This window comes from Pocillopora verrucosa, chromosome 8 (assembly GCF_036669915.1).
Source record: "Pocillopora verrucosa isolate sample1 chromosome 8, ASM3666991v2, whole genome shotgun sequence".
NCBI lineage: Eukaryota > Metazoa > Cnidaria > Anthozoa > Scleractinia > Pocilloporidae > Pocillopora > Pocillopora verrucosa.
The window spans coordinates 12,812,276-12,836,730 of NC_089319.1; the positions used below are offsets into that span (position 1 = coordinate 12,812,276).

The window sequence follows — 24,455 nt, forward strand, 5'->3', positions numbered from 1 at the left end:
GACTGTCTGAAGACACTTGGCGTTTCGTATTTTAACATGCTTCACTGCGACCTCGGTTCCGGCCCACACACCCCTGAACACGACACCAAAGGAACATCTTTCACCGAAAGTTAATTTCTTCCTTCTGCACAACAGGCAGTGGGGTGACGTTCGCCTTGGCACTTGTGTCGGAAGCAGAGACACTTGGAGGTCCCAAATCACTTAAATTACGAACCAAAACTGGCTCCGACGTAGTCTTTTTTTCCCCGCAGTGCACCGCGATATGGTAATCTACTTACATCATCCATGTTGGTACACAACAACAAAGAATGAAAAATTGGAAGACTGGTACCCAGGGTCTGAAGTCCGAAGTCTGAAGTCCAAAGAAGTCTTAAGTCTCAAGTCTCAAGTCTCAATTCTGAAGAAGTCTGAAGTCTGAATTCTGAATTCTGAATTCTGAATTCTGAAGTCTGAAAGTCTGAGGTCCGAAATCCCTTTTCGGCTTTCATACATATATCATTGGACATTTTACCAAAAAAATGCTTTTATAACTTTATAACCTGACCCAATTTAAAGCCTCAAAGAACCTTATTGTGCAAAAGATTACGTAAATAATACAACTGCATGGATATTAAAATACCAGAGCTGAGCTTCTGCTTACAACAAATAAATGCTGTCATACGGAGGCTAGCAAAATTTGTTTTAAAAAGTGACCAAAGGAAAAAATTAGGCAGGAAATGTAGCTTTCAGTTAAAAAGAAATTCGTCTAAAATGAATTGAAAGTGAGTTTTTTTCTAACTGTTATACTGGAGATCATTTCTAAGTAATGTAAAGGGTCGTAGCCAAGTATAGTACCCGAATAACTAAAACCTCTGTGTTTGATTTAGTTTGATCAGATCGCCGAACACACAATCGCACTTAGTCGAAGGATTGTTTTAAAAGAAATTCGTCTAAAATCGATTGATAATGAGTTCTTTCGTTCTGTTACGCCGGAGATCATTGAAGAGAGTCATAGCCGAGAAAAGTACTCGAATAACATTGAAATGGTTCGAATCTATCAATTTTGATTGGCGACGCGAGGAACAAATATCACTTTCAGAATTGGTCACAATCAACTGGTGAGGATATATTAAAACAAACGTTGCACAATTCTAACCCCGTTCTTGTGACACATCATCTCATCTACAGCAGCACTTTGTCAAATTTGTATTGTCATGAAATAGCCAAGGAATCGAATTTAGTTTAATAGCGAAGCGCATATGTTTCTAACTTACCCTTGGGAAGAAGTGGATCTCTTGCCAGTCTTTCTCATTTCAAGGAGCCAAATGACATTGTCCATCTCCTACTTCTAATTTTCCTATGCTTTCCTCTTATGATTTGTTTTTCGCGGTCGACGCCATTTCGAAACTGCCTTATTACGGACGGAGTTGAACGTATTAGCTATAAGAGGGTCTCCCGGGGTCTCTGGGGTTAACCGACTTATGACAGAGGACGAAAAATAGATTTGACTACCAACAAAACGAAAAAACAAATACTTAATGCCGACAAGTAACTGACTTACCGACAATCGACATAGTCTAACATTATCACTTTTTTTTATTCAGAGAGAAGAGTATTCTAGCTTAGGCGTGGAGGAATGTCTGAATGAGGTTAATCGACCTGCGACAAAGGCGAAAAGTATAGCTGACTACCAACAAAACGCTGAAAAAAATTACCGATTAGCGACAAATAAATACTAACCGACGACCGGCACAGTCCAAAATTATCAATATTTGGATTCAGGAAAATAGGAGCAAACAGCCACATTATGGATATGTTTTTGAAGGCAGATTTCAAAAGCTCATATGTCTCGGTTTGCACTGAAATTGCTTTGCCTTTCTCTTTCAAAAGCTTCTGCAATTTTCTTTCAAATTTAACTGTCACAATTTTCATTGTGAAAAGGCTAAGGTATTATTGATAAATGTAGCAAATCGACTTTCGTTTTAGATATCGACCTTCAATCAACCTCTCAGATTAAATAAAAAAAAACAAAGTTTTGCGAAAGGCTTGAAGTACTTTGGCAATGAAACTCTTCATCTAAAGAATAAATAACTGAGAGGCAGTCTTACGACACGCTTCACACCGCAGAACACTGATAACATCTGTTAGCTGCTGTTCTCGCTTCATTTTCATTGCAGAAAAATTTGTTTATCTCTTTCAGATTATCAGTCGCTGATGTTCATGTCCTTTTACTTATTTTACACGACCAAATATGTCACATCACGGCTATCAAACATTTATTGGCCAACAGCAGCCAATATACCGTGGGAAAAAGTAAGTTAAAATTTATTCCTTTTCCAAACAGGTGCCTTTGCATATATGTTCGTGTGTTATTCCTTTTTTTTCTTTTTTTAATTCATTTATTCTTGTTGATTTAATTCGAAGCGGATGTTCATCAATAGATTGAGGATGTCGAAAGGTAAATTATTCAAACTCTTCGATCTACAGTCGACTCTCGCGCTGCGGACACCTTGCTATTACGGACACCACCCATTAGGGGACAAAAGCCAGACCCCCGGCGAAACGCACATTTAAGACTCTCGCTGTTACGAAAATCTCGCTTCGTCCAAAATCCTGACTCACATAATGTAAAGCGACATTACGATAAAGGAAAATAAAGAACCCATTTTTCAATTGGGTGCAAACTTGAGAATTTCCTGCGTGCAGCCGGATCTTTTTCAAGTTCGTGAAGCCATGTTAGAAACTTAATGCAGGCTCAGTAACATATTATTTCATATGTTTAGAGAAAACCAATATTTTTCTCTCGCGTACCCCGCCATTTCGGACTCTCGCTTATGGACACTAAATCTCCCCCCCCCTCCCTCCCCCGAGGTTGTCTGCAATAACCGCGGTAGTCGACGGTCCTATTAAATCCATTAATCAAGCTTGCTTTTCACAATTAATTATCAACATGAACAGTCAACCATTCAAGCTGGATGCAGCTTCAAGTGTACTTAAGGTTTTTCAAAGAGCAACTTTTACAGTGTAGACGAAGTGTCGAACGCCTTTTAATACAAGAAGACGGTAAAGAGTGTTAAAAAACTCGTGCAGTTCTTCCTAACATCTTACCAGGTAACGAGACCTCGGTTGTTTCTCGCAACTTCGCTCCATGTCATGATGTGATAGGCGACAACGAGGGGCTTTCTTTAAAATAGATCTTGATTATGTCATTCTTTAGTCTGTCCACCGCTGTATGTTTTGTTTCAGTCAACTAAGCGAGAAGCCCAAAGTGAGCGCGCGATGGTCTGTAAGAAAACAGAAGTCCGTCAACTTATTAGTCGAGCTTCTGATAATTAATACCATGAGAGTCGCACGAACATATGAAACATGTTTTTAAATCCAGGGATATGTCATACACCGCTTTCAATTCTATTTTTCTGTTATATCTAGTTAAATACGAAAGAAACAAGTCAGTGAGTGAATTTTTACATTCTCGGTTGCGCCAAAGGCCATTCTTTGTAAGCGAAACTGCATGGGTTAAAAACCCTGAGGCTCTATTACCATCACAAGTGGCGCTTGCATTACCACATTTTCATCTTTCTCTGAACCTCTATCAACACTAGTTGCACTCTTCGTGACGTTTTGTTTCAGACCATCTCTTCACTTGTGACAACATTTGGTCTCAAGCGAGCAGTTTTCCTCGCAAGAAGAAAGTTTCGAAAGGGAAACAATATGGCTTCACAATCGTGGTCCAGATTCCGCGGCAAATTTTATGAATAAGCATTAAATCATATTTTTTTTTTGAAGCAATTTCTTCTTTTATACGCAGCAACTTCATCACTGCAGCAAATGTTTACAATTGCGACAACTTTTATTTTCACAACAACTTTTTTAATTTGCAGAAAGGTTTTCGTTAATTTGTAGCACCTAAAAAACTGCCACAAGTTTCAAGGTTCAACACGTTTCATTTTTTTGTGAACAAATAGCAATAACTTTTAAGTTTGCGACATGTGCCCTGTGGCAGCAGCCAACATACCATGGGAAAAAGTAAGATAAAATTTATTCCTTTTCCAAACAGGTGCCTTTGCATATATGTTCGTGTGTTTTTCCTTTTTTTTTTTTTTTTTAATTCATTTATTCTTGTTGATTTAATTCGAAGCAGATGTTCATCAATAGATTGAGGATGTCGAAAGGTAAATTATTCAAACTCTTCGATCTACAGTCGACTCTCGCGCTGCGGACACCTTGCTATTACGGACACCACCCATTAGGGGACAAAAGCCAGACCCCCGGCGAAACGCACATTAAAGACTCTTGCTGTTACGAAAATCTCGCTTCGTCCAAATCCTGACTCACATAATATAAAGCGACATTACGATAAAGAAAAACAATGAACCCATTTTTCAATTGGGTGCGAACTTGAGAATTTCCTGAAACAAATAGCAATAACTTTTAAGTTTGCGACATGTGCCCTGTGGTCCACCGTTATGTAAATTTCTTCCAGATTAGCACGCCTATTTTGAGGGTCTTTTTGGGGGATAGCTTTGACGGTTGATCGGTTGATGGTTAATTTTTTTCAGTGGATTTTTACAGTTGACAGTTAATTTTTAACGCCTCTGACGGTTGACGGTTAAATTTCAGAGCCTTTCATGGTTGACAATTATAAAAAGATGATTTCCCTGAATGTTAAATTAGCATCTTGCGCACCTTTAGGATTTCCTTTCTTTAAAATGTTTCGTAAGAATCTCGCACACTTCTAGGATTCTCATTCATTCGATTGGAATTTTAGTGTTTCCCCTACTTTTAGCACTTTTAGCACTTTTAGCACGGGTTAACGATAAAAACGCCGTTGATCTCCAAGGAATCACTAATATGCTGGCAAAAACTCCCATTGAGGAGTTGAACAATAAAATCTATCGGCAGATTTCATGACACTCGAAATGATCTGAGCGGGATCTCAGTTCTAGTCGAAAGGCAGTAGTTGTGCGTAGTTCAGTGTACAAAGACAAGTATTGACTTATTAGCTTATTTATTAAAATGTTTTCAAACTGCCGGTTTTATAGGAGAAAATGACGGTGAGAGTGATGGGCTCCTAAAACAGATAGGATTGTTTTCTTTACTCTACGGTTCTATGAAAAGATGTAAAGACCAAAAGTGTTCGTCAATGAATCAAAAAACAGTTGGGAACAATTCACAATATTTTGCTGAGTGCGAAGAACGAGAACCACCTAATCGCTGCGTAACTGATTTTGAGGTTAAAGAAATATGCTTCACTTTGGACCGTTAATTTATTATGAAAATTATCTTTGTGGATTAATTTGGAACATTATTCTCAGCTTTGTTTCAGGTTTAAACCACAGTAAAACGACGGTTAAAGCTTTCGATCACTCAGTGAGTGGCAATGAGTGGCATGGTGGCAATAAATAATTCTTCTATTGCAGGTACGTTTTCATGTCTTATTAGTCTGAAGATATTTGTTTTGGCACGTTTTGAATAAACAAGAATTCTTAATGTTACCATGGTTGCCTCTGCGTGAGTTGAAGTCAACAGAAGTGACGTGTTTTTGCGACACGTGCGCAAAGCCATCTGGTACAAACCACATGGTATTAGTAGGGCATTCAGATAAGTAGGCGTGAGTTATACGAAGCGCCTCACCCGAGCAAAGAGTCATCCAAGTAAGAAATCACAGATGCCTGTCTGCCCTCACGCGCTGTTACTGAGGAACTCTCTTACATCGGATGAGAGGTTTTCTCCCACAATTGGGCAAAAGGGGGGAGGAAACTGGGGAAGGGTCTATTTCCGTTTTCCTCTTTTATTGGACAGCGTCATTATTTAGGATTGGCTAGGGTTAAGTTAGCTTCTTATCACATTATCTGTCATAATAATATAGGAAATCTCAAAATAAAAGGCGATGTATTCCCCTTTTCTTTCCTCAGGTGTGGCAAACTTAAATTCATCAGTTGTCAACAATTACTTTCCTGCGAGCGGTGCTGTATGGATAACTATGGCATATGTGGTTATCTTCGTCTTCGGCTTCTTTGGTAACATCTGTATCATTTACATTGTGGTTTCTCGTGAACAGATGAGGACTAAATTCAATTTCTTAATTGTAAATATGGCAGTTGGAGATCTACTTGTTTCTCTCTTCGTTATGCCGTTCGAGGTGAGTAACAATTTTTCAATTGTTAAGGGTTAATTCATTGTTTAGTTTCGTTATGCAAAACGTTCTCACTCACTCCAAGTAGTATAACACATTTTTTATTTCCCACGCTATTAGGTCGTGTTGTCAATGGAATACCTATCTTTAGTACCTCCCTGTCTTTGTAGGTGAAATATCTTTACATTGGCCTGGCATGGATTCCAGGGGCAATGGGAAAAGTCACGTGCAAGCTTGTTGGGTTCCTGGGGATCTTGTCAGTCGCTGTCAGCATCATAACACTTGTCTTCATTACAGTGGATCGTTACTTCGCCATTCTTCATCCACTTCGAGATATGCGTTTCATTCGAAACACAAAACTAGTCACTTCTGTGATATGGATCTCGTCTTCCCTGTTTTTCTTGCTGTATCTCTTGCTTTATGACGTTGTAAAGAGTGCTGACGGCTTTCAATGGAAATGCAGAATGGTTTGGAATTTATTTTCCTCAGACATAAGTGTCCAGGTTTCTATCGCCAGAGCCTATTTCATGACCATGTTCTTGATACTGTATTTGGTTCCTCTTGTTGTCATAGCATGGGTTCATATTCTTATTGGTCGACATGTTTGTTCACGCCAGATCCCAGGGGAGCTGACAGCCCATCAGCGACATCAAAATGAACTGTCCAAGCGCAAGGTACTACGCATGATCATCATCGTGGTGGTGACGTTTGCGCTGTGTTGGTTGCCAGCTCACATCCAGCATTTACTGTTTTCCTATTTTACCAACACTTATAGAGCTTTGCTCAAAGTTAAACATCTGGAATCCAGTTTATATTTTCTAGCACACGCCAATAGTGCCATAAATCCTTGTTTGTTTATTGGTTTAAACCAAAGATTCAACAATGAGTTCAGGGGAATTCTCAGATGTCTTTTTTGCCGAAATCCCGTTCCCACGAGAAGAAGCATCGGCACAGAGCCACCCGTTGTTCTAACTCGCGTACGAAAGACTGTACGTCAATGTGGTAACACTGTTATCCCTCTTCGCAATCAACAGCGTCCACGGTCTCAGAGCTGTATGTTTTGAATCTTCAATTTTTTGCCACGAGTTAGATAATACGATAAAAACCTATCAAAACCATTAAGATTGATATTTTAGAAATTTAACCATGGCTGATCTGTTCTCAGTAGTGCTTGTATTGTTCGATAAACGAAAGAAAAAGCGTCATATCTGATAAGCCAAACTAGGGAAAAAATTGCATAGAAAAATTTCATAATATATGCGAAAAGCTTCATTTACTTGGTAGGACGTTAGACCACGTTCGACCAGTGTGCTTTGCGCGCAGTTGTTCTTGTTATTATACGGGAACGTATTACTGTTTCTCAGAAACAGTGCTTACTAAAGTGGCCGTAGTGTTTGTCAGTATTTCCATGCTAAAAATAGAACAAGGTATTATCAACCAAAGCACAACTAAACCGTCAATTTGGAAGAGGTATAATGACTACGTTTCTGTCTGTGGAAAGCAACCAAAGACTTTGACTGTGTCACAATAAAATTTATTTGATCCTCCCCTCCCTCTACGGCCCTGTAGTATTCTACTGATTCCCCCCTTGTTGGCAGTCAATCAACGATAGTCTCCCCTTTATACTCTGTTAGTGACAACCGATATCCCCTGTGTTCCCCCAGAAATCCACGTGAGCCCCCCAAGTCCTCCAACTCCCCTCCCCCTACGTTTGTGAGAATGTATGAAATGAATCTAATCTAATCTTATTTTATAAACCACTGCGTGAATGATGTCGTAGTTCTTTCGTGTTTTAATGTTACAAGGTGTCAAACACTGAAAATCAAGCTTGTACTCATTCCTTAATCTGCGAACAAAGTCAATGATAGTGCTAAACGATAAAAATGGGACTATATTTAATCTGAAATATCATAAGGGTTTCCTTATATTGGTGTCGGGAAAAGGAGTGGAAATATTATATTACTTTAAACCATTCCTGCAGGGTATTATAAAAAGGCAGGTTGATTACTTCTTATTCCTTTTGGAAGCCTTATCTTAAAGGTAGAGTTTGGTTACGTTTTCCTCGTTATGATAGTGAAGTTGACATCGAAACAGTTGCTCAGTTTCTACGGTAATTAGAACTTGTGATAGTGTCTTGGGAAAGCTATGTTATTAATTAAGTTAATTTGTTAGTTCAGGAAGAGTGAATCTCTCTGGTAAAAGGTCACGTTCGACACCTCTCGTTCTTAAAGGTGTAAACGTGTGATACCTGCATGTTTTGCAATTAGAAAGTTATTACGACTAGCACGTAGCAACTTGGGGGCGGTACTTGTGAACGCCCCTTCTTCTCCAACTTTTGTAATCATGATGTTGTCATGTAACGGTCTTCTAAGGAAATTTTCTCTTAAGATACCCCTTTAGACGTGAATAATATCCCTTCAGTAGGATAGTTATGATTTTTATATTACCAATCTCGTTTCTGTTCTGGTCGATCTCAACTGTAAGAATAAGAAATTTAAGGTAGAAGATAATTTTGTAACTGCGCAAATAACTCGAAGGCGCATACCTAGTAAGCAGAAACTGTCATACGTAATCTAACGTGATTCGCCGGCTGAGATGGAACGATGACGATACAAGAAGATTGACAGCTTAATAGTGTCATCTGCAGTGTCACTTTTATAAACGGTGACCCTCGCTTTTCCCATTAGATAGGAGTTAGTCCCCGTTGTTACAACTTGAGAAGCAAAGAGATTACAGAAGAATCAACCAAACCAACAACGAGTGTTAGAGAATTTACTTCTAACAGTAGTTGTTTATCTAATATTAAACAACGCATCTTTTCAATAGAAACTTAGTAACGGAATATATTTCCGATTCCGTTTTATTTTTTGGAGCCTTACACACACCAGATCTTCGTGCAACACTTAGATATTTTCTGTAGAGATTGGACAGTAGTAGAAAGCTGCCTTTTTTCTACCTTTTTTTTTCTTTATCATAAACGTGTAAATGAACGTTCACTCTTCTATGAACCTCGCATATCCGGTCAAACATACCCCATAAAATTTCAACTTTCAGTTACTCCTATAGCCTGAAAAAACAATCTATGGCCTATTTCAAATCTTTACCAATGGGACCTCTGTTTCTACATGCGCTAAAGGCTATACAACTGGTAATACAGTCAATAATAACTAACCCAGTGCTCATGTTGAGTGTCAACTGAATAGGAGAATCACGGCAGTGGCCATAACAGACATCATCGCGACCTGATTAACTCACGGCCGTTAGTTAAGGTGAGTACGAGTGTGCTCTAACGTACAAACAAACAATACGCGTGGGCCGCACGCAAGATAGTTAAAGGTATCTTTTACAACAATGTTTGATTTAAAAAAAAAACTGCAAAATTAATCGTATTTTCCGTAAAAGGGAACATCGAAGCTTATTAAAACAAATAAATTAAGGAAAAAAGATATGCTTTTAACTGACATCATAACGATTGCAACCCTACGCGCACACCCCTTTCTTCCTCAAAACCACCCTAAAACGCAACCAAACTAAATCAAGACTCCAGGAAAAATACTACTCGAAGCTAACCCTGAAGTTTGTACTTCGCGATGGCGACTTACTTAGTTGTTCTTAGTGGTTCTAACGAGGCGATCGCGATAGATGATTAAATACGAAATTTAAAAGAAGCAGTATCCCTAACAGTGGTGCGTTGCATTGCTGTTCGAACAACCAACTTCTTTCAAACTTTGCCCATGAATCTGTCTGAGTCTCAAGGTAATGGAGACCACCTTAGTTTTTGAAAATTTTTCAAGATAAATTTTTTTTCTGAGCGAAAATCGCTTCAGCCCTTAAAGGCCTATTGTTAACAGCGCCGACCTTAAGCAATGAAATAAATTCAAAATTCCCATGAAGGCAATGCAGTTCTTGAGTAAAGCTCTAGTAAACAATTATTTTCATCTTTTCAAATTTTTAATGATTCTGGGCAGACTACTTTACTGTAAGTGGATGCCAGATGAAGTAGGGGCTGCGCACTTTTCAAAGCTTTTAGTCATGGAACCACGACAGCGCAATGAAGGCCAAGGAACCTTGTAAGATTCGTTAAATATTTTCAAGAACAGTTGTCACAATTGATTTTCAATCAGCACATACTTAATAGCATTTGAAAGTAGTATTAGCAGTAGTAGTTTTGTTTTTTAAATCTATCTTTGGGCTGTATGTAAATATGATGAAATTTGAAGGTGTGGAAGGTACAGGTACATGTTCCCGATTATTTTTCATTATTTTCATCGTAAATACTTTCGTTTTCATTTTCATCTCCATTTCAAAGATCTCCATTTTCTTTCTCATTCTCTTTATAATTATTTATTACAATTGAATAAAAAGGCAAAGATTCAGAGGGGGATATTCACGCATTTCCCCGCCCCCTACCCCCACCGTCCACTCGAACTACAAATCAAACATGGCCGATCGGATCAACGATCGCGAGCTTATAACGTTAGCTCGCCCAAATAAGAAGCCTGCACTGCAGGCTGGATGGTTTTTCATATCACTGTTTCGTAATTTTTCCCCACTTGTATCTTGGTTGTAGGAACTTGCATGACGTGTTTGAACTATCAACTTAAGACAAACGTATTCCCATTTATCTGTGTAAGTTGCTGGCTTCAGTCCCAGAAGTCCAATTGAAAGTGATTGTGGTCCCATTCGTTAGGACTATACACTTACCCTTTGGAAGAAACGGATCTTATGCCAGTCTTTTGGACTTGAAGGAGTCAAGACTCGATCCACGGCCTCTCCAACTTTCGATAGCGATGGTTTACCCTTTTCGATATGTTCCCTACAGGCATCGAGATATGTGTAAATATTAGTGAACGAACTCCCATCTGGAATTTTCCAAAGTAAATTTGGGCCCTCATTTTCTGCTGTGGCCATTTAAGAAACTAATCTTTCCTTCTGCTCAGCTTCAGTAACTCAACAACACCCGAAGATGGCTAGGACGCGTTATGGTAATCGTCAGTATGATTTTCAGCATGACTGGCATTGAATGAGTGCCAGAAATCGGATGCTTATGTTTGCGCAAAGATTTCTGGTATCGCTATGGGGCAAATATTGCAAGTTGTTAGAAGAAAATATATGGTGAAACGGTAATTAGATAACGGTGTAATATGTGACTAACAGAGTCTATAGACTGTACGATTTTACGCCACGATCTGCGTCGGCGTATGTACTGTAAGATTTTTTAACAGCATAAAATCTTTTAGTAGATACATTACCAACTGGAAGAAATTATGCCATTAGTTACTGGCGTAAAATCTTACAGTAAAAATATAACTGAAAAAAATTACGCCGTTAGTTAACGGCGTAAAATTTTACAGTCTGCATCTTTCAATCGGAGATGTATATAATGTAAATTTTACGCCCGTAACTAACGACGTAATTTCTTCCAGTCGGTAACGTATATACTGTAAGATTTTCGTAACTAACGACGTAATTTTTAGCTTGTGTGTTGGCGTACCCTCCCCCGATAGTGAAACGGAAGCGAGTTGCTTCGCCTCCGTTTCACCTTGGCGGGGGGAGGGTAAGGCTACACGCAGACTACATAATTTCTTCCAGTCGGTGATACATATAATGTAAATTTTACGCCAGTAATATAATTTAATTTTATATTAATTTATTATAATTAATCTACCGACACAGATAGTGTCATAAAATCGTACAGTCTATAAACTGTGCTAGTCACACATTACTTCGTTATACAACTCGTTTCAGTCTTTTCTGTTGTATTTTTGTATGTACAGCCTGTTTTTATATACTTGTTAACGTATGAAGTGAACAAATTACGATATTTGAAACTATACCTCCTCAAAGGCGAGAAGTCGTCGTCAGCGGAGATGGAAATTGTTTTTAGCGAGCTGTTGCTGTTTGGAAGGAAGAAATAAGCGATGAAAAATAAAAGGAAATCAGTGCAGATGAAATGTGTTTTGCGTACAATTTCATTCATGACTCCTATCGTGACTGTGTCTCGCGAATAATTTATCAAAAGCACAACTGGAGAATTAGTAGTCCTCTTGAGTGAAGCGGGAGTAAGATCAATGTAGAGAGACAGTAAAGCACGATGGATGTCTTACATCTTGGAATACCAAATAGAAAAGCTATAATCTGTTGTTGCGAAGAATTTACTAGCGACGAATGAAAGAGGCTCGTTCAACGCCGCGTTCTCGAGTGCGGTCCTCAATCGACCCTCCCGAGGAGGAGGGACTGGGGTCCCGAATCATCGCTTTACCGATTGCTCTTTTCCTATACATGGCTCTATAATTTTAGTTGAAAGCGTTCCTCTCAGTCAAATTACGGCCACCAAACAGAGGACTTTCCAACTTGCGAATCTCTTTTTCGCAAATGAATAAAGGGGTAAGTTTCTAAAGAAACTGTGGTGCTGCGTCGGTGGGAGAGTATAGAAGGTAATTTAGTGTTAACAACTGGGTTGAAAACGTAAATTAGCCACCGTAAAGGGTAAAAAAGCTGACGTTTCGAGCGTTAGCCCTTCGTCGGAGCGATACAAAGGTTGATCTTTCAGATTTGAAGCTTCAGTAAGGCTGAGTTCTTGTTTTAGTGGGGTCCTTTTTCCAGTAAAATAGTCGAATTCTGAGAATAAAGGTTAAGACGGACATGCACGAACTCCCCATGTGGCTTTTGTGGTCGCGTCGCATTATCGCCTTCAAATTATATTTTGCTCTCACAAGCATGCCTTTAAGGGATTTTCCCTTTTTGTAAGAGATAATCGGAGGTTTTCTAAAAACTGTTTTTAGTAAGGGTTGATTGTATATCAGACTCCGATGTTCCATCATTATTTGTTTCAAATTTTTAACTGCCAGCTGGTACATTGTAACAAAAGGCATTAAACGTTCGTGACCTTTTGGATTTTGTGTATGTTTAAGAACCGATTGTCTAGAGGCAAAGTTCTTTATTCTCATGGTTGTGAGAGCAAAAATATAATTTGAAGGCGATAATGCGACGCGACCACGAAAGCCTCATGGGGAGTCCGTGCCTGCTTGACTGTCTTTATTCTCGAGATGATCTCCTGAATTATAGAACAACGAGGGTCATCTACTATGCTCAGGGTCAGCAAATCCTTTTAATCGCCGCTGTTTAGAATTAAACGCACGCTCGTGTATTTTACATTCGATATGAAAAGGCACTGTTCAAAGAGTGCATATAGGTAACAGTAGGCATGCAGAACTGCTTAGGATGGCACAACGAGGTAACTGCTAAACGAACATTCAAGTTGAGAGATACTTCAACTATTCAGGGGTAAACGAAGGCGAGCTGACTAAAGCTGAGCTGATCTACTTCACGGTCCATGCTACATAAGCCCTTAAAAGGCCCGAACATTATTTCATAGTATCCTTTTCAAAAATCCGTTCTGTTAGTTCCTACAGAAAATTGTTAACTTTTTGGTAGAGGTACATTACCCAAACCCTTTGGAGCGGTAAATACCTATGTAGGGATAGCCCTGGGAATTCATCCGCGGTGGTCTCTCCCATTTTTTGAGGGCGGTGCGATCGACGTTCTAGGACTATTGCAACCAAAATGCTTGCGTTAGCAGTCTGACCATCAAGTATTGCGTTCCAAGATCTGCTCACGCCTTGGCATGAGGCAGGACGAATCATTTCCCCTCCTCCTCTCCCCTTATCCCATGGTTATCAATAGTTCCAAGCATTGGTTAAGAACCTTTAATACAGACCATGATTTGTGAGGAGATCGTCTTTGATAAACTTTAAAAAAATCGGAAATGAAGTAAAGCATAGGATGAAAACCCTTAGGTGCGTGTGTTTAACATCGTTCTGAGATAGAGCCGGAACTGCTCATACAAGCGCTACATAATGGCACCTAAAGAAAAAAAACAAACAAACGAAGCCCCTAATGATGCTGTTCAGTGGTTAATTCTGTCCGAAATACTTAATTACTAACTCTAGATATTGTTCAGTGAAGGAAATATCAGACTACTGTTGTAGTCCCTGAGAGCTACAACGATATGAAAAATCGAATGTAAGAGATCCTCGCAGCTAATAACACCACTGAAACGAGTAGTTGAAAATAGGACCTGAAAAAAATTCAGGCGCGTACGGGATTTGAACCCATGACCTCTGCGATACCGCACTACCACAGTAGTGTTCTTAGCTGCGAGTATCTCTTACATTCGTTTCTTCACCGCAGTGCAAATATATGAATTTCATATATCTAAAATCAATATGAAAAATATTACTTTGTTTAGTAATATATATATATAGTCCTATTAATTACATATACGGATGTCATTCATCAAAATCCGTAGAGGAATAGAACATTAGAGGGTGTATAGGAAGGATTAATTGAATCGAATAACAAAATGTGCGTTTGCTTATTTCATCCGCTAGGACAGGTTTTGTGGGAAAAATTTTTGTGCTATCCCAGATCTCAAAATGCATTCATTGTGAGCGATTTAAAAAAAAATTTAACTGCCTAAGGTAAAAGAGAGAATGATTTGTTTTGTCTCTATGTTTTTAGATAAACTGGATATTACCGGATTTGAAATATTTTGGAGCACGCTTCCGAAAATAGAAACTCTTTAATTTCGGGACCAGTTATTGGCCTGGCGGGTGGTGGGTGAGAGGATTTTGACTGTGTCACAGTAGAATTTACTTGACCCCTCACTTCATTGATAGCCAGTTTTCTATAGTCTCCCCCTTGATACTCTGTGTGTAACGACTGATCCACCCTCTGTTCCCCCCGAAAACCATGTGATCCCCTCAAAATCCTTTAGACGCCCCCCTCCCACCCCACTCAGGGAATAATAGAATATGCGATAGCTAGGTCCAGTCCTTTCTGTAATCACTGACCAAAAGTCCGGGATTTTTTAGGCGACATCCGTACTAACTGTTAGTTTTTCGGCAAGATATTCTTCAACAGACTCAATCAGGAGAGCGTCACAGTAAAGAAAGAAAGATCCTTTTGCCAATTGTTAAAGTTGTTTATCGCGTCCCCTTAATCATTTAATTTTGTACAATTTTTGATACGAGAAATAAGATTAGTCCGAGAGCATTTCAACTATTTGTCCCTCCCAGTATCAGCAGTGTCGAGATATGGCGAGTCTAGATCTGTTAAGTACATTATTGTGTAAACTAAATGACGGCGTGCTTTTTTTTTGCATCGGTTTTCAGATAATGAAGAGTAATTAGAAGCCAAAAAAGTATTTCAATGTTAATTTCGCGGAGACCTTAATTCATTCGCTGCGTCACTGTGATATATGTGGAAATTTATTGAAGCCCACCAAGAAAAAACGAAATTTTAGATGTAGAGAGAAAAATTAGCTAACCTTACTAATTGGATAATAATTTTCTCCAAATGTGGAAAAACCCGTGAAATTCAGATAAGGGTATATACTGTCGCAGGCAACTGAGAGAAGGTGTTCGTCTTTTTTATATCAAGGGATCACTATACAAAATATGAACCTCAGTTTGGTATATACAGTTTACGCTTCGTCGGTTCTCCATCTTCCGAGGAAAAAATTTCGATTCCGTTGAAATTACTACCTATTATTCCTTATTTATTAATTCAGTGAATTGAGCAATAGATAGGTTTTTTAATCAGTTACTCGGGTAGACCTTTAACATTGATCTCTTTGAAAATTCATCTGTCTTTTGTCATGAGGCGTAAAACCAACAACCTCATTTACATCAGTCGAGAATGTCTATGTGTACTAATTTTTAAAATGTTGTCTTGATTAATCCATTTCTCGATTTTATTATTGTTTTGAACCAGTAAAAATCAAGATCAACAAGAATATTACCACTAAAAGGGAGTCAAACATGTGCTGATCACGCAGGCCGTTGTGCATGCTTTAGTGCCGATGCTGTTTCATTGTCCTATTCTTGTCCAATATTTAATAAAAATTTCAATCTATTGATTAGCGTTCTTAGAGTTGAGCGGAGCAATAAAATGTGTGAGATGTAATTAGCCTCGAAAAATCAGTTCTAAAACGTGTTAAAATAGGTCTTTCTTCCGGTCAGCTCTTTATTGGTCGCGCTGATCAAAGGCCAGGTTCTCCCTAGCCTTTAACCCTCAGTGGGTGTGGATTTTGCAGTCAGTTGCAGCCTGTTGTCGGCCATAATGGTGTTCGACGCTTGCTGCCTGAGCCAGGAGGAGGCCGAACAAAGGGCCAAATCTAGGAAAATAGACAAACAGCTTGCCCAGGAGAAAGTGCAGTACCGTCGTCAAGTCAAAGTCTTGCTTTTAGGCGCTGGGGAGAGTGGGAAAAGCACGTTCCTAAAGCAAATGCGCATCATTCATGGCCAGGATTTCGACAGTGAAGCATTGAATGAATTTCGCCCAATCATTTATGCTAACATCCTCAAGGGGATGAAAGTCCTAGCTGATGCCCGAAGGAAACTGAGGCTCGAATGGACTGATCAATCGAACCAAATGTACGCAGAAAGGATCTTAGCTTTCACGGCACCACAACAAATCGACACAGAGCTTTTCATGAGTTACTTCGATTGTGTGAGAAGGCTTTGGCGGGATAAGGGAATTCAAAATGCTTACGATAGAAGGAGAGAATTTCAGCTGGTATGATTAAGCATTTAACATTTATCTAAGTCAGCTGTGCGAGGTTAAATTGGAGATCGTGAATTTCATGTTAATACCCGGGCTAAAAGAGCGCGGCTTCTGCAAGCCACCACAAACAATGTATTATGCATAACACATAACTCTCGTTGATTTCAACAATGCTGGCCATGAAGGAAACTAAAGCTGTATTTATTGTATTTTTTTCAATAGTACACACACTTAGACCATTTTACTCCACCGAGCTTTGTTTTTTACATCAGTATTCTGCGTTACACGCAATAGTAAAGACTAAACTGAAAGAATTGTTGTGGAATACAGAATCATGGTTGGTTTACCAACTTAATGATATCGAGACCGATACAATTCAGCAAATCACATCTGATTGGAGTCCATGCTTTGTTCTTAACTTTATAAGCTCAATTATCAGGTTAGAGCAGTCGGAACAGGAGACTTTTACGTCCTCCCGTCAAATTAACTTGCAAATCGAACTTCTAATTTGTATTTTGTAGTTTACTATACAATGTGTACGTGGAAATGTTAGTCTTGGTAGAGAACAAACGATCGGTCATGGGTAGTTTGAAATTTACATTCTTTCAGGGATGTAACCATTCCTTTTTTTTTCCAGGGCGATTCTTCCAAATATTTCCTCGACCATTTGGAACGTATTGGTCGGCAGGTAAGTTCTCTTTTCCTCCAATGTCCTACTTCTCACATCGAATCGAAAAGAATCATCAATCGAGGTCGCCGTCTTAAACGAAACTGTAATTGTAAACATGCTGAAATCTCGGTATTCGGTACTCATTTCAGCAAACATGTCACTGTCAAATTCATTTTCCCGTATTATTTACCAGAGCAAATATTCTTCTCTAAATAGACTCCAGTTTTCCCTTGCCATACGATTGGAAAAGTAATAACAACAAGTGAGCACAATAAATTTTATAGCTGTCATTTATCCAACGACGAACAAAAATCGTGAGCGTCATTTTAGTTTAATCGACTGCTCTTTTATTTCTTATATTCGCGTTTACGATTAAACAACTCGAAAATTGGTTTTAAAATACATGTTTCGTTTTCATGTTTGGATTTACAATAATTTGAGAGTTTATAATTAACGTGATTTGTCTGAGCGTTTGGTGAATTCAAGTAAAGCTCTCGAGTGTAAGAAGCTCCTGTTCATAAGCACGCCCCAAATTTCCCTTCTTTTTGCTGTTGATATGCACTTTAAAATCGTCCCTAGAGCGATTAAAATCCGGTCAGTATTTTGAGGTAATGCTTTCTCCGTTCACCTTTGTTAAGTGATATACATTGAGTGCCTAAAGTGGCTATATAACGTTATTTGTTATAAACACACACTTCAAAATTGAGGGAGTGAAATAGCGGTAATTCTAATGGCAGTCTTGAAAGGGTCTGTTTTGCTGTCATTGAAGATTTGACAGCAAATCAAGTATTTCTTTAGATAATATCTGTCTAAAAACATATATATATTAGAACTAAATATAGATTGCAAAGTAGTAATTTTTTTATGCAGGACACTTATTAAAACCCCTTAAAGCTTTTGTGTCTTATAGTTTCTCTTTTTCAGGCTAGTTTCTATCTTGTCCACATGTCCTTTAAAGTCTACCCAAAATATTTAACTTATGTACCTCCTTATTCCAGAAAAGAATGTTTGATCTTAATGAGAAATATTTTGCTCTGAGGATTGTTGTTCAGTTTTTGCATTGGAACTTGAACCACGCTGCACAGATCAAATACTGGTGAATCCAAAGTAATATTTTGATTCTATTTGCTGAAGTTATCTTCAACCCACTGTCAAATTTATTTCAGTGTAGCAAGCAATTCCAACCAGATGATGTTCATGGTCAATACTTTGCAGGAAGCATATTCTTTTCTTTTTTTTTTTTGGAAAAAATAAGCAAATCAATTTATTATGATAAAGCTAAAGGAATATTAGAATGTCATCATGAACATCAGCTGGGACACTTTTTGGATTAGGCCTCAGTCTGTAGCTCTGATGTTTGATTAAAAAAATTAGCCAAAATCAATGCTAGTTTGCCTATCCTATTGATTCATGAAAAAACTGTATAACTCGAGTCTTAGGCCAGATGTTCTCTCTCTTCAGACCAGCTTGAAATTTTCTGGGCTTGATTCCACCATGTTATGTGAAAATTGTGGATCATGTCATTCTTGGATGAATTTGTTTTATGTTGAGCTAGTTCAGTAGGCAAACAGTTTTGTCAGTTATTAGGACTTGGATGTTACACAAGGGAAAAGATGGCAGGGAGATTCAAATTTTTCTTTTGCCATCTTAAATCAGCCATTCTTCCACACTAGTAACTTTTTTTAAGGAAAGATGAACACATTTCAGTCATTAATAGCTCATTTCCACATGGGTCATTTGAAAATTAACTGGAACTGAAAATAATATTTACCTGAGATAAAAGTTGAAACTGTACAGGTCTGATTTCTTCAACCACATGGCCATGATTTTATTGTTTTTGTGATACAGCCATCATGACATTTTGTAAAAACACTTTTTAATGAAAGTGTAGTCATGCTGTTTTTGAATTATGAAATATACCCATTTATTCTGAAAAGTGCTATGTTAGTTGGCTGTTATGTAAGAAGAGTTGTTTCATCAAATTTAAGTACCACTTATTAACCATGTTCAAGGTCTGTACTGTAAGTTATGGACCAAGTTTTTCCCCTTGGTTTTACGGCCTAAGTGTGATGCTTGTGGGCCAAATCTGAGCAGAAAATACAAGGTATAAAAGAACCTTGAGTAAGTATCTTAGAGTGCAAACTGAGAAAAAGAGTTTAATAGTATAATTATTTCATTTCTGGATTCAAATATAAAGTGGAGAAATAAACTAAAACAAACTTTTTAATTTAGCTGGCTGTATGGGGAATTATAGCCCACTAAATTGTCCAATCATAGCGTATACACTGAGAGATATAATATTCAGTCTTACTCTTCATTTCTCTTTGTTCAAAGGATTACATGCCCTCAAAACAAGATGTCCTTCATGCAAGAAAAGCAACAAAAGGTATTGTAGAGCATGAGTTTATCATCAAGGGGATTCCTTTCAAAATGGTTGATGTAGGTGGCCAAAGATCACAAAGAGCTAAGTGGTTCCAGTGCTTTGATGAGGTTACATCCATCCTTTTCCTTGTTTCATCAAGTGCTTTTGACCAGGTTCTAATGGAAGACAGAACAACAAATCGTCTGGTGGAGTCGTGCAACATATTTGAGACTATAGTCAACAATAAGTTCTTTGCCAATGTGTCTATCATCCTTTTTCTCAACAAGACAGATCTTTTAATGGAAAAGATCAAATATGCAAACATTAAAGACTACTTCCCAGCTTTTATAGGTGATCAAAGGAAACTGGAAGATGTTCAGAACTTTATTTTACAAATGTTTGATAGCAAGCGACGAGAGAGGTCTAAAGCTCTCTTTCATCACTTCACAACAGCCATCGACACAGAAAATATCAAGTTTGTTTTCCATGCAGTGAAAGACACCATTTTACAGGAGAATTTGAAGTCTTTGATGCTGCAGTAACTCAGAAGTGCAAAGTATGTTGCCACACAATGTTTTTCAAGATATTTCAATTTAAAAAGGGCTCTATGAGACTCACTGAAGGTTAGCAAGGTACAGTACAAAGACAGGAGTGTGGCTACTCGTGTCTCATTTTGCCACCTGGAGTGTCAAAACAAAGATGGTCTGACTTCAGGTCATGTCTTTGAGAATGTTTATTTACATAAGAAAGCTAAATTGCCATAGCATACATAACAATAAAAACCTCTTGTAAAATCTTACAAAAGGTAGCTTTTTTACTTTTTTCATAGAGTAATTTGAAAATATCCTGGTTGTTATGAGCTGGTTAGTGTCATCTAGATTACGAATTTTTCTAATCTATCGTGTATTGTCTATATATCATAAACTGTGATCATTGATTTTTGAGAAAGAAACAGTCATATACTTCATTTATGGTGGCTATGACCAATTGTTTTATAATGGTAATGATAATGCAATATATAATGCTTTGATTAAAAGTTTGAATGTTGTGATGTATGGAAGTTCTGGCAGAGAACCGAGACTGGCATAAATGTCTCACTTCATTATGGTCACTTTTGAAACACTCTTGCAAATATTGTAAAAACCTGGATGCAGCCATGTAGGAGAAAACTATTTTGTAACCAAGTCAGAAAATTATCTTTTTTAATTAATTAAACTAAGTTTGTTTATTTGATGTGATGAGCAAGAATGACTTGCCACTGCCAAGCTGTGGAATATTAACAAGGAAATTGATTATTTTCATCTCTTTCTGTGGAAGTGCCTTACTCGGCTACACTGTCAAAGGATAGAATATGTAAAGCATTTTCTGTTTTCTTGGAAAATCTTGGGATGAAGTTTTGTTTTTTTGTGTGTGTTCTTGTACTTTTTTTCCTTTTATTTATTTGGCTTTGGATTTCTAAGTGTTTAAGTGGCTATTTCAACTTTAAATCATTTAGGGATAAACATTTTTTTCATTCACAGTGAGCCTAAAAGATGCAATGTTTTTGCTCAGTATTTTTTCTGTTATTTATCTCCTTTTCCCAACTTTTCTTTTATGCTCTATCATCGTTTACGTACATAGAATTTGAAGCAGGAAAAATATGATATGAAAAATAGCAGTGATGAATCATATTCTTTATGAATGATACAAAATGGCTTGAATCTAGATTCACTTTAATTGTCTAGGGATTTTAATGAAAGGTGGTTACCAGTGGTTTCCTGCCGCCTTAAAGACCTCTCACCGCTGTCTGTTTATTCTGCGAGTAGGCTCATGTTTGAGTTCATATATTGGCACAGCTACTTCTTGCACCACTGGTAGCCACTCATGAAAAATGTTGAAACCCCTGTTTTTCTAATGATTAAGCAAAAAGAGAGCTTTCATTTGCTATGAAAAATAAGTGAGAGCTTATCATGCACTGTGTGTCTTTATGTAAACCTGAGTTGACAACAATTTATTATTATAGTTCAAATAAAACTATAGCAGTAATTGGAATAAGCTTGGATTTTTTTTTATAAATAAAAATGACAAACTTTAACTTCTTATATTTTAAGATTGTGGAGTATTAGTAGTAACAGGTCATAGATAGAAAGTACAAGATTATTAAAAAAATTTGTCTTGTGTGGGAAGTGTACTTTATTGTTTTGTGTTGGGATGCAACTGTAGGTCATAAGTTTCCTATATAGAAACTCATTGTATCAGGAACTGTTGATAGTATAATGGAGGTCTTATGGTAAAACTGACATAGTAACAGTTCTTCATAGGCAGCACAGGCAACATCCCAACTGTGTACACCCTACCTTATATCAGAATGCATATTCTCCATACAAATCTCTGTACATTTCATATGGTACTGAAAAAGAGAATATGATTAACAATCAACAGCTGCTTTTGTTGGTTATTATTTCCTTTACTCTTGTGACCTTTGTGTTTGATTTAGGGGTGATATTGTGAAGAAATATGAAATATTACATGGTAGTCAAAGGGTTAATGATTTTCATAGATTTAAAGAAACAAGTTCTTGTAAATTAGTATGAAAAAAAAGTTTGAGAAGTCTCCTTCTGAGTAGGTTCACAGTCTTAACCTGTGCACAGATACTCAACTCTGAAATTGCTTTTTAACTGTATAACCTAGCCTTTTCAAGATAAATTATGTATTGGAATTCTGAGCCAACTGCTTTGATGATGGATCCAAAAATATCAAATACTAAGGGGGTGATGTCTTTATCATGATTTCAGCTTTTTTTACTCAAGAGAGAGACCATAATGTCCAATAACATTTTTTACATTATTGTTTTTGCAGACATTTCTAGTAAAAAGAAAACACTCTTCTGTCGGAACCAAGATTAGGTGTGTAGTATGGCTCAACATTTTGCCATAATTTGGCCTTTAGTGTGGTGACTTTACTTCATTTTAATACTCCTACCTTTACTCCCACACCAAGTCCTCTATTAGAGCTTCAAGTTCCCCTTAAAACCTGTGTTCACTGGCAATTCTGAATATAGGTGTATCTGAAGGCCTGTGATTTTTTTTGGTGTGCACATTAAAGCTTTTTTGACAAAAGGAATACATGTTGTGTAAGGTATTTGTGATGCTATGTAGGCTTTAATTCTAAAGAAAGACAATGATCTGCATTATGAAGAAGCATGTCCTTTGTCTTGTCACCACCAATGAAAAGTCTTGCACCAGGAATAAAAAAAACTTGGACCTTCACCTTCTCTTTGAGTTTTCACTGAGTCCCCCACACCTCCCCCCTCCCCCTAAGGTTCATAAGGGGATTTTCATTGGGTACTTCCTATAAGTACCCAAATCTCATAAACTGCCCCCAGTCACATAAAACCCCCTTGATTCCCCCTTTCCCCTCTTCCATGTCAAGAGCAATGATGAGTCTTTGTTTCATAAAAAACACACCAGTTAAAAACTAAATGAAAGGACCAACCTTGAAGGTATTATCATTTTTAGCATTCCAGAATTAGTAAAGAGTTTTCTGCCCTTGGCCATGAAAATTATGGTGAAAGGAACAAGAAGATGTTGGAGGGAGTGGAATTAATAGAAGACCACTTGGCTCAGGATTGCTTGCAGTACTGGCTTACTTTCCTCCTTTGGGCTCCTGTTGAAACTTGGATGCAAACCCAGCTACACCTGTAAACTGCTACCCCTTCCCTTAACAGAAGATGCAACACTCAAAAAACATGACTTAGAACTGGACCGAATGATAATTTCATTTAGAATTTAAATCCACAAAATCCACACTAACAGGACTTTTCTTTTAATAAATAAATTACTACTAAACTGGTGATAATTACAGCACACAAATATTCCATGTAGCTGTAATACACATAAATAAAATGTTTGCCAGTGAGATTGAAAAAAAAATCTACATCAATAAATAAGAAATGCAAACTTCAAGTGCCAAATCTATGTTATCAAAATTATTACTCACACATCGCTTTTCATCCCGACTAATGAATAAACAACCAATCAACAATATTATTCACAGGTTAATGACTGTTATTTCATTCCCTGAGTGATCACCAGTGCTAGGTGTAACTTTGTTGTCATCGTGGTGTTGATATACACCCACCCCCAACATGATGGACAGATGACATTTAATTCACTTGACTTGGAATATAAAACAATAAGCCACCAGAACTGGTACGGTTTTAACCCTTTAACTCCCATGAGTGACCAAGACAGAATTTCTCCCTACAATATCAATACAATATCAACCAGATAAGTGATAAGAATAAAAAAAATATCAATTTGAGGATAATTAGTTAATCCAATACTAAATTCTCCAAACTAACATTATAAGAATTGTATGGTTGACAGTAAGGAGAGTTACAAATTTGATGTGGGACAAAAGTGCTCCTTATAATATGAATAAGTGATGGAGTAGCAAAAAATATTAACTCTGGGATTATCATTCAATCCAAACTCCAAATTCTTAGTACAAACTTTATAAGGAATGAATGGAAGACAGTAGGGAGAATTTTCCATTATGATATCTGGAGTGAAGGGGTTAACTCCCTTACAATATCAATAATGGTAGCCAGCAAATAAGTGATAAGAGAAAACAAACTTAGCAACAAGAGAGCATCCTTTTGCAAGACTCTCATTTCTAATTTGAAAGCGAATGTTCTGCTGCTAAAAGGGACAATTATTGCTGATCAGATCTAGGGTGGTAGAGGTTTCAATGGTTAT

General features: G+C 37.6%; 2 protein-coding genes across 2 annotated transcripts; both read left to right on the plus strand.

Moving 5' to 3' along the window:
- Positions 1-2,983: 2,983 nt before the first annotated feature.
- LOC136283091 (substance-P receptor-like) lies at positions 2,984-8,734 on the plus strand. Its single transcript, XM_066171320.1, has 4 exons — positions 2,984-3,090; positions 5,295-5,399; positions 5,895-6,121; positions 6,286-8,734. Exons 2-4 carry the CDS (start codon positions 5,360-5,362, stop codon positions 7,177-7,179), a joined length of 1,161 nt encoding a protein of 386 aa, XP_066027417.1. The 5' UTR covers positions 2,984-3,090; positions 5,295-5,359; the 3' UTR covers positions 7,180-8,734.
- Positions 8,735-16,223: 7,489 nt separating this feature from the next.
- LOC131779954 (guanine nucleotide-binding protein subunit alpha-13-like) lies at positions 16,224-21,875 on the plus strand. Its single transcript, XM_059096572.2, has 3 exons — positions 16,224-16,696; positions 17,322-17,372; positions 19,689-21,875. Exons 1-3 carry the CDS (start codon positions 16,241-16,243, stop codon positions 20,256-20,258), a joined length of 1,077 nt encoding a protein of 358 aa, XP_058952555.1. The 5' UTR covers positions 16,224-16,240; the 3' UTR covers positions 20,259-21,875.
- Positions 21,876-24,455: the final 2,580 nt, after the last annotated feature.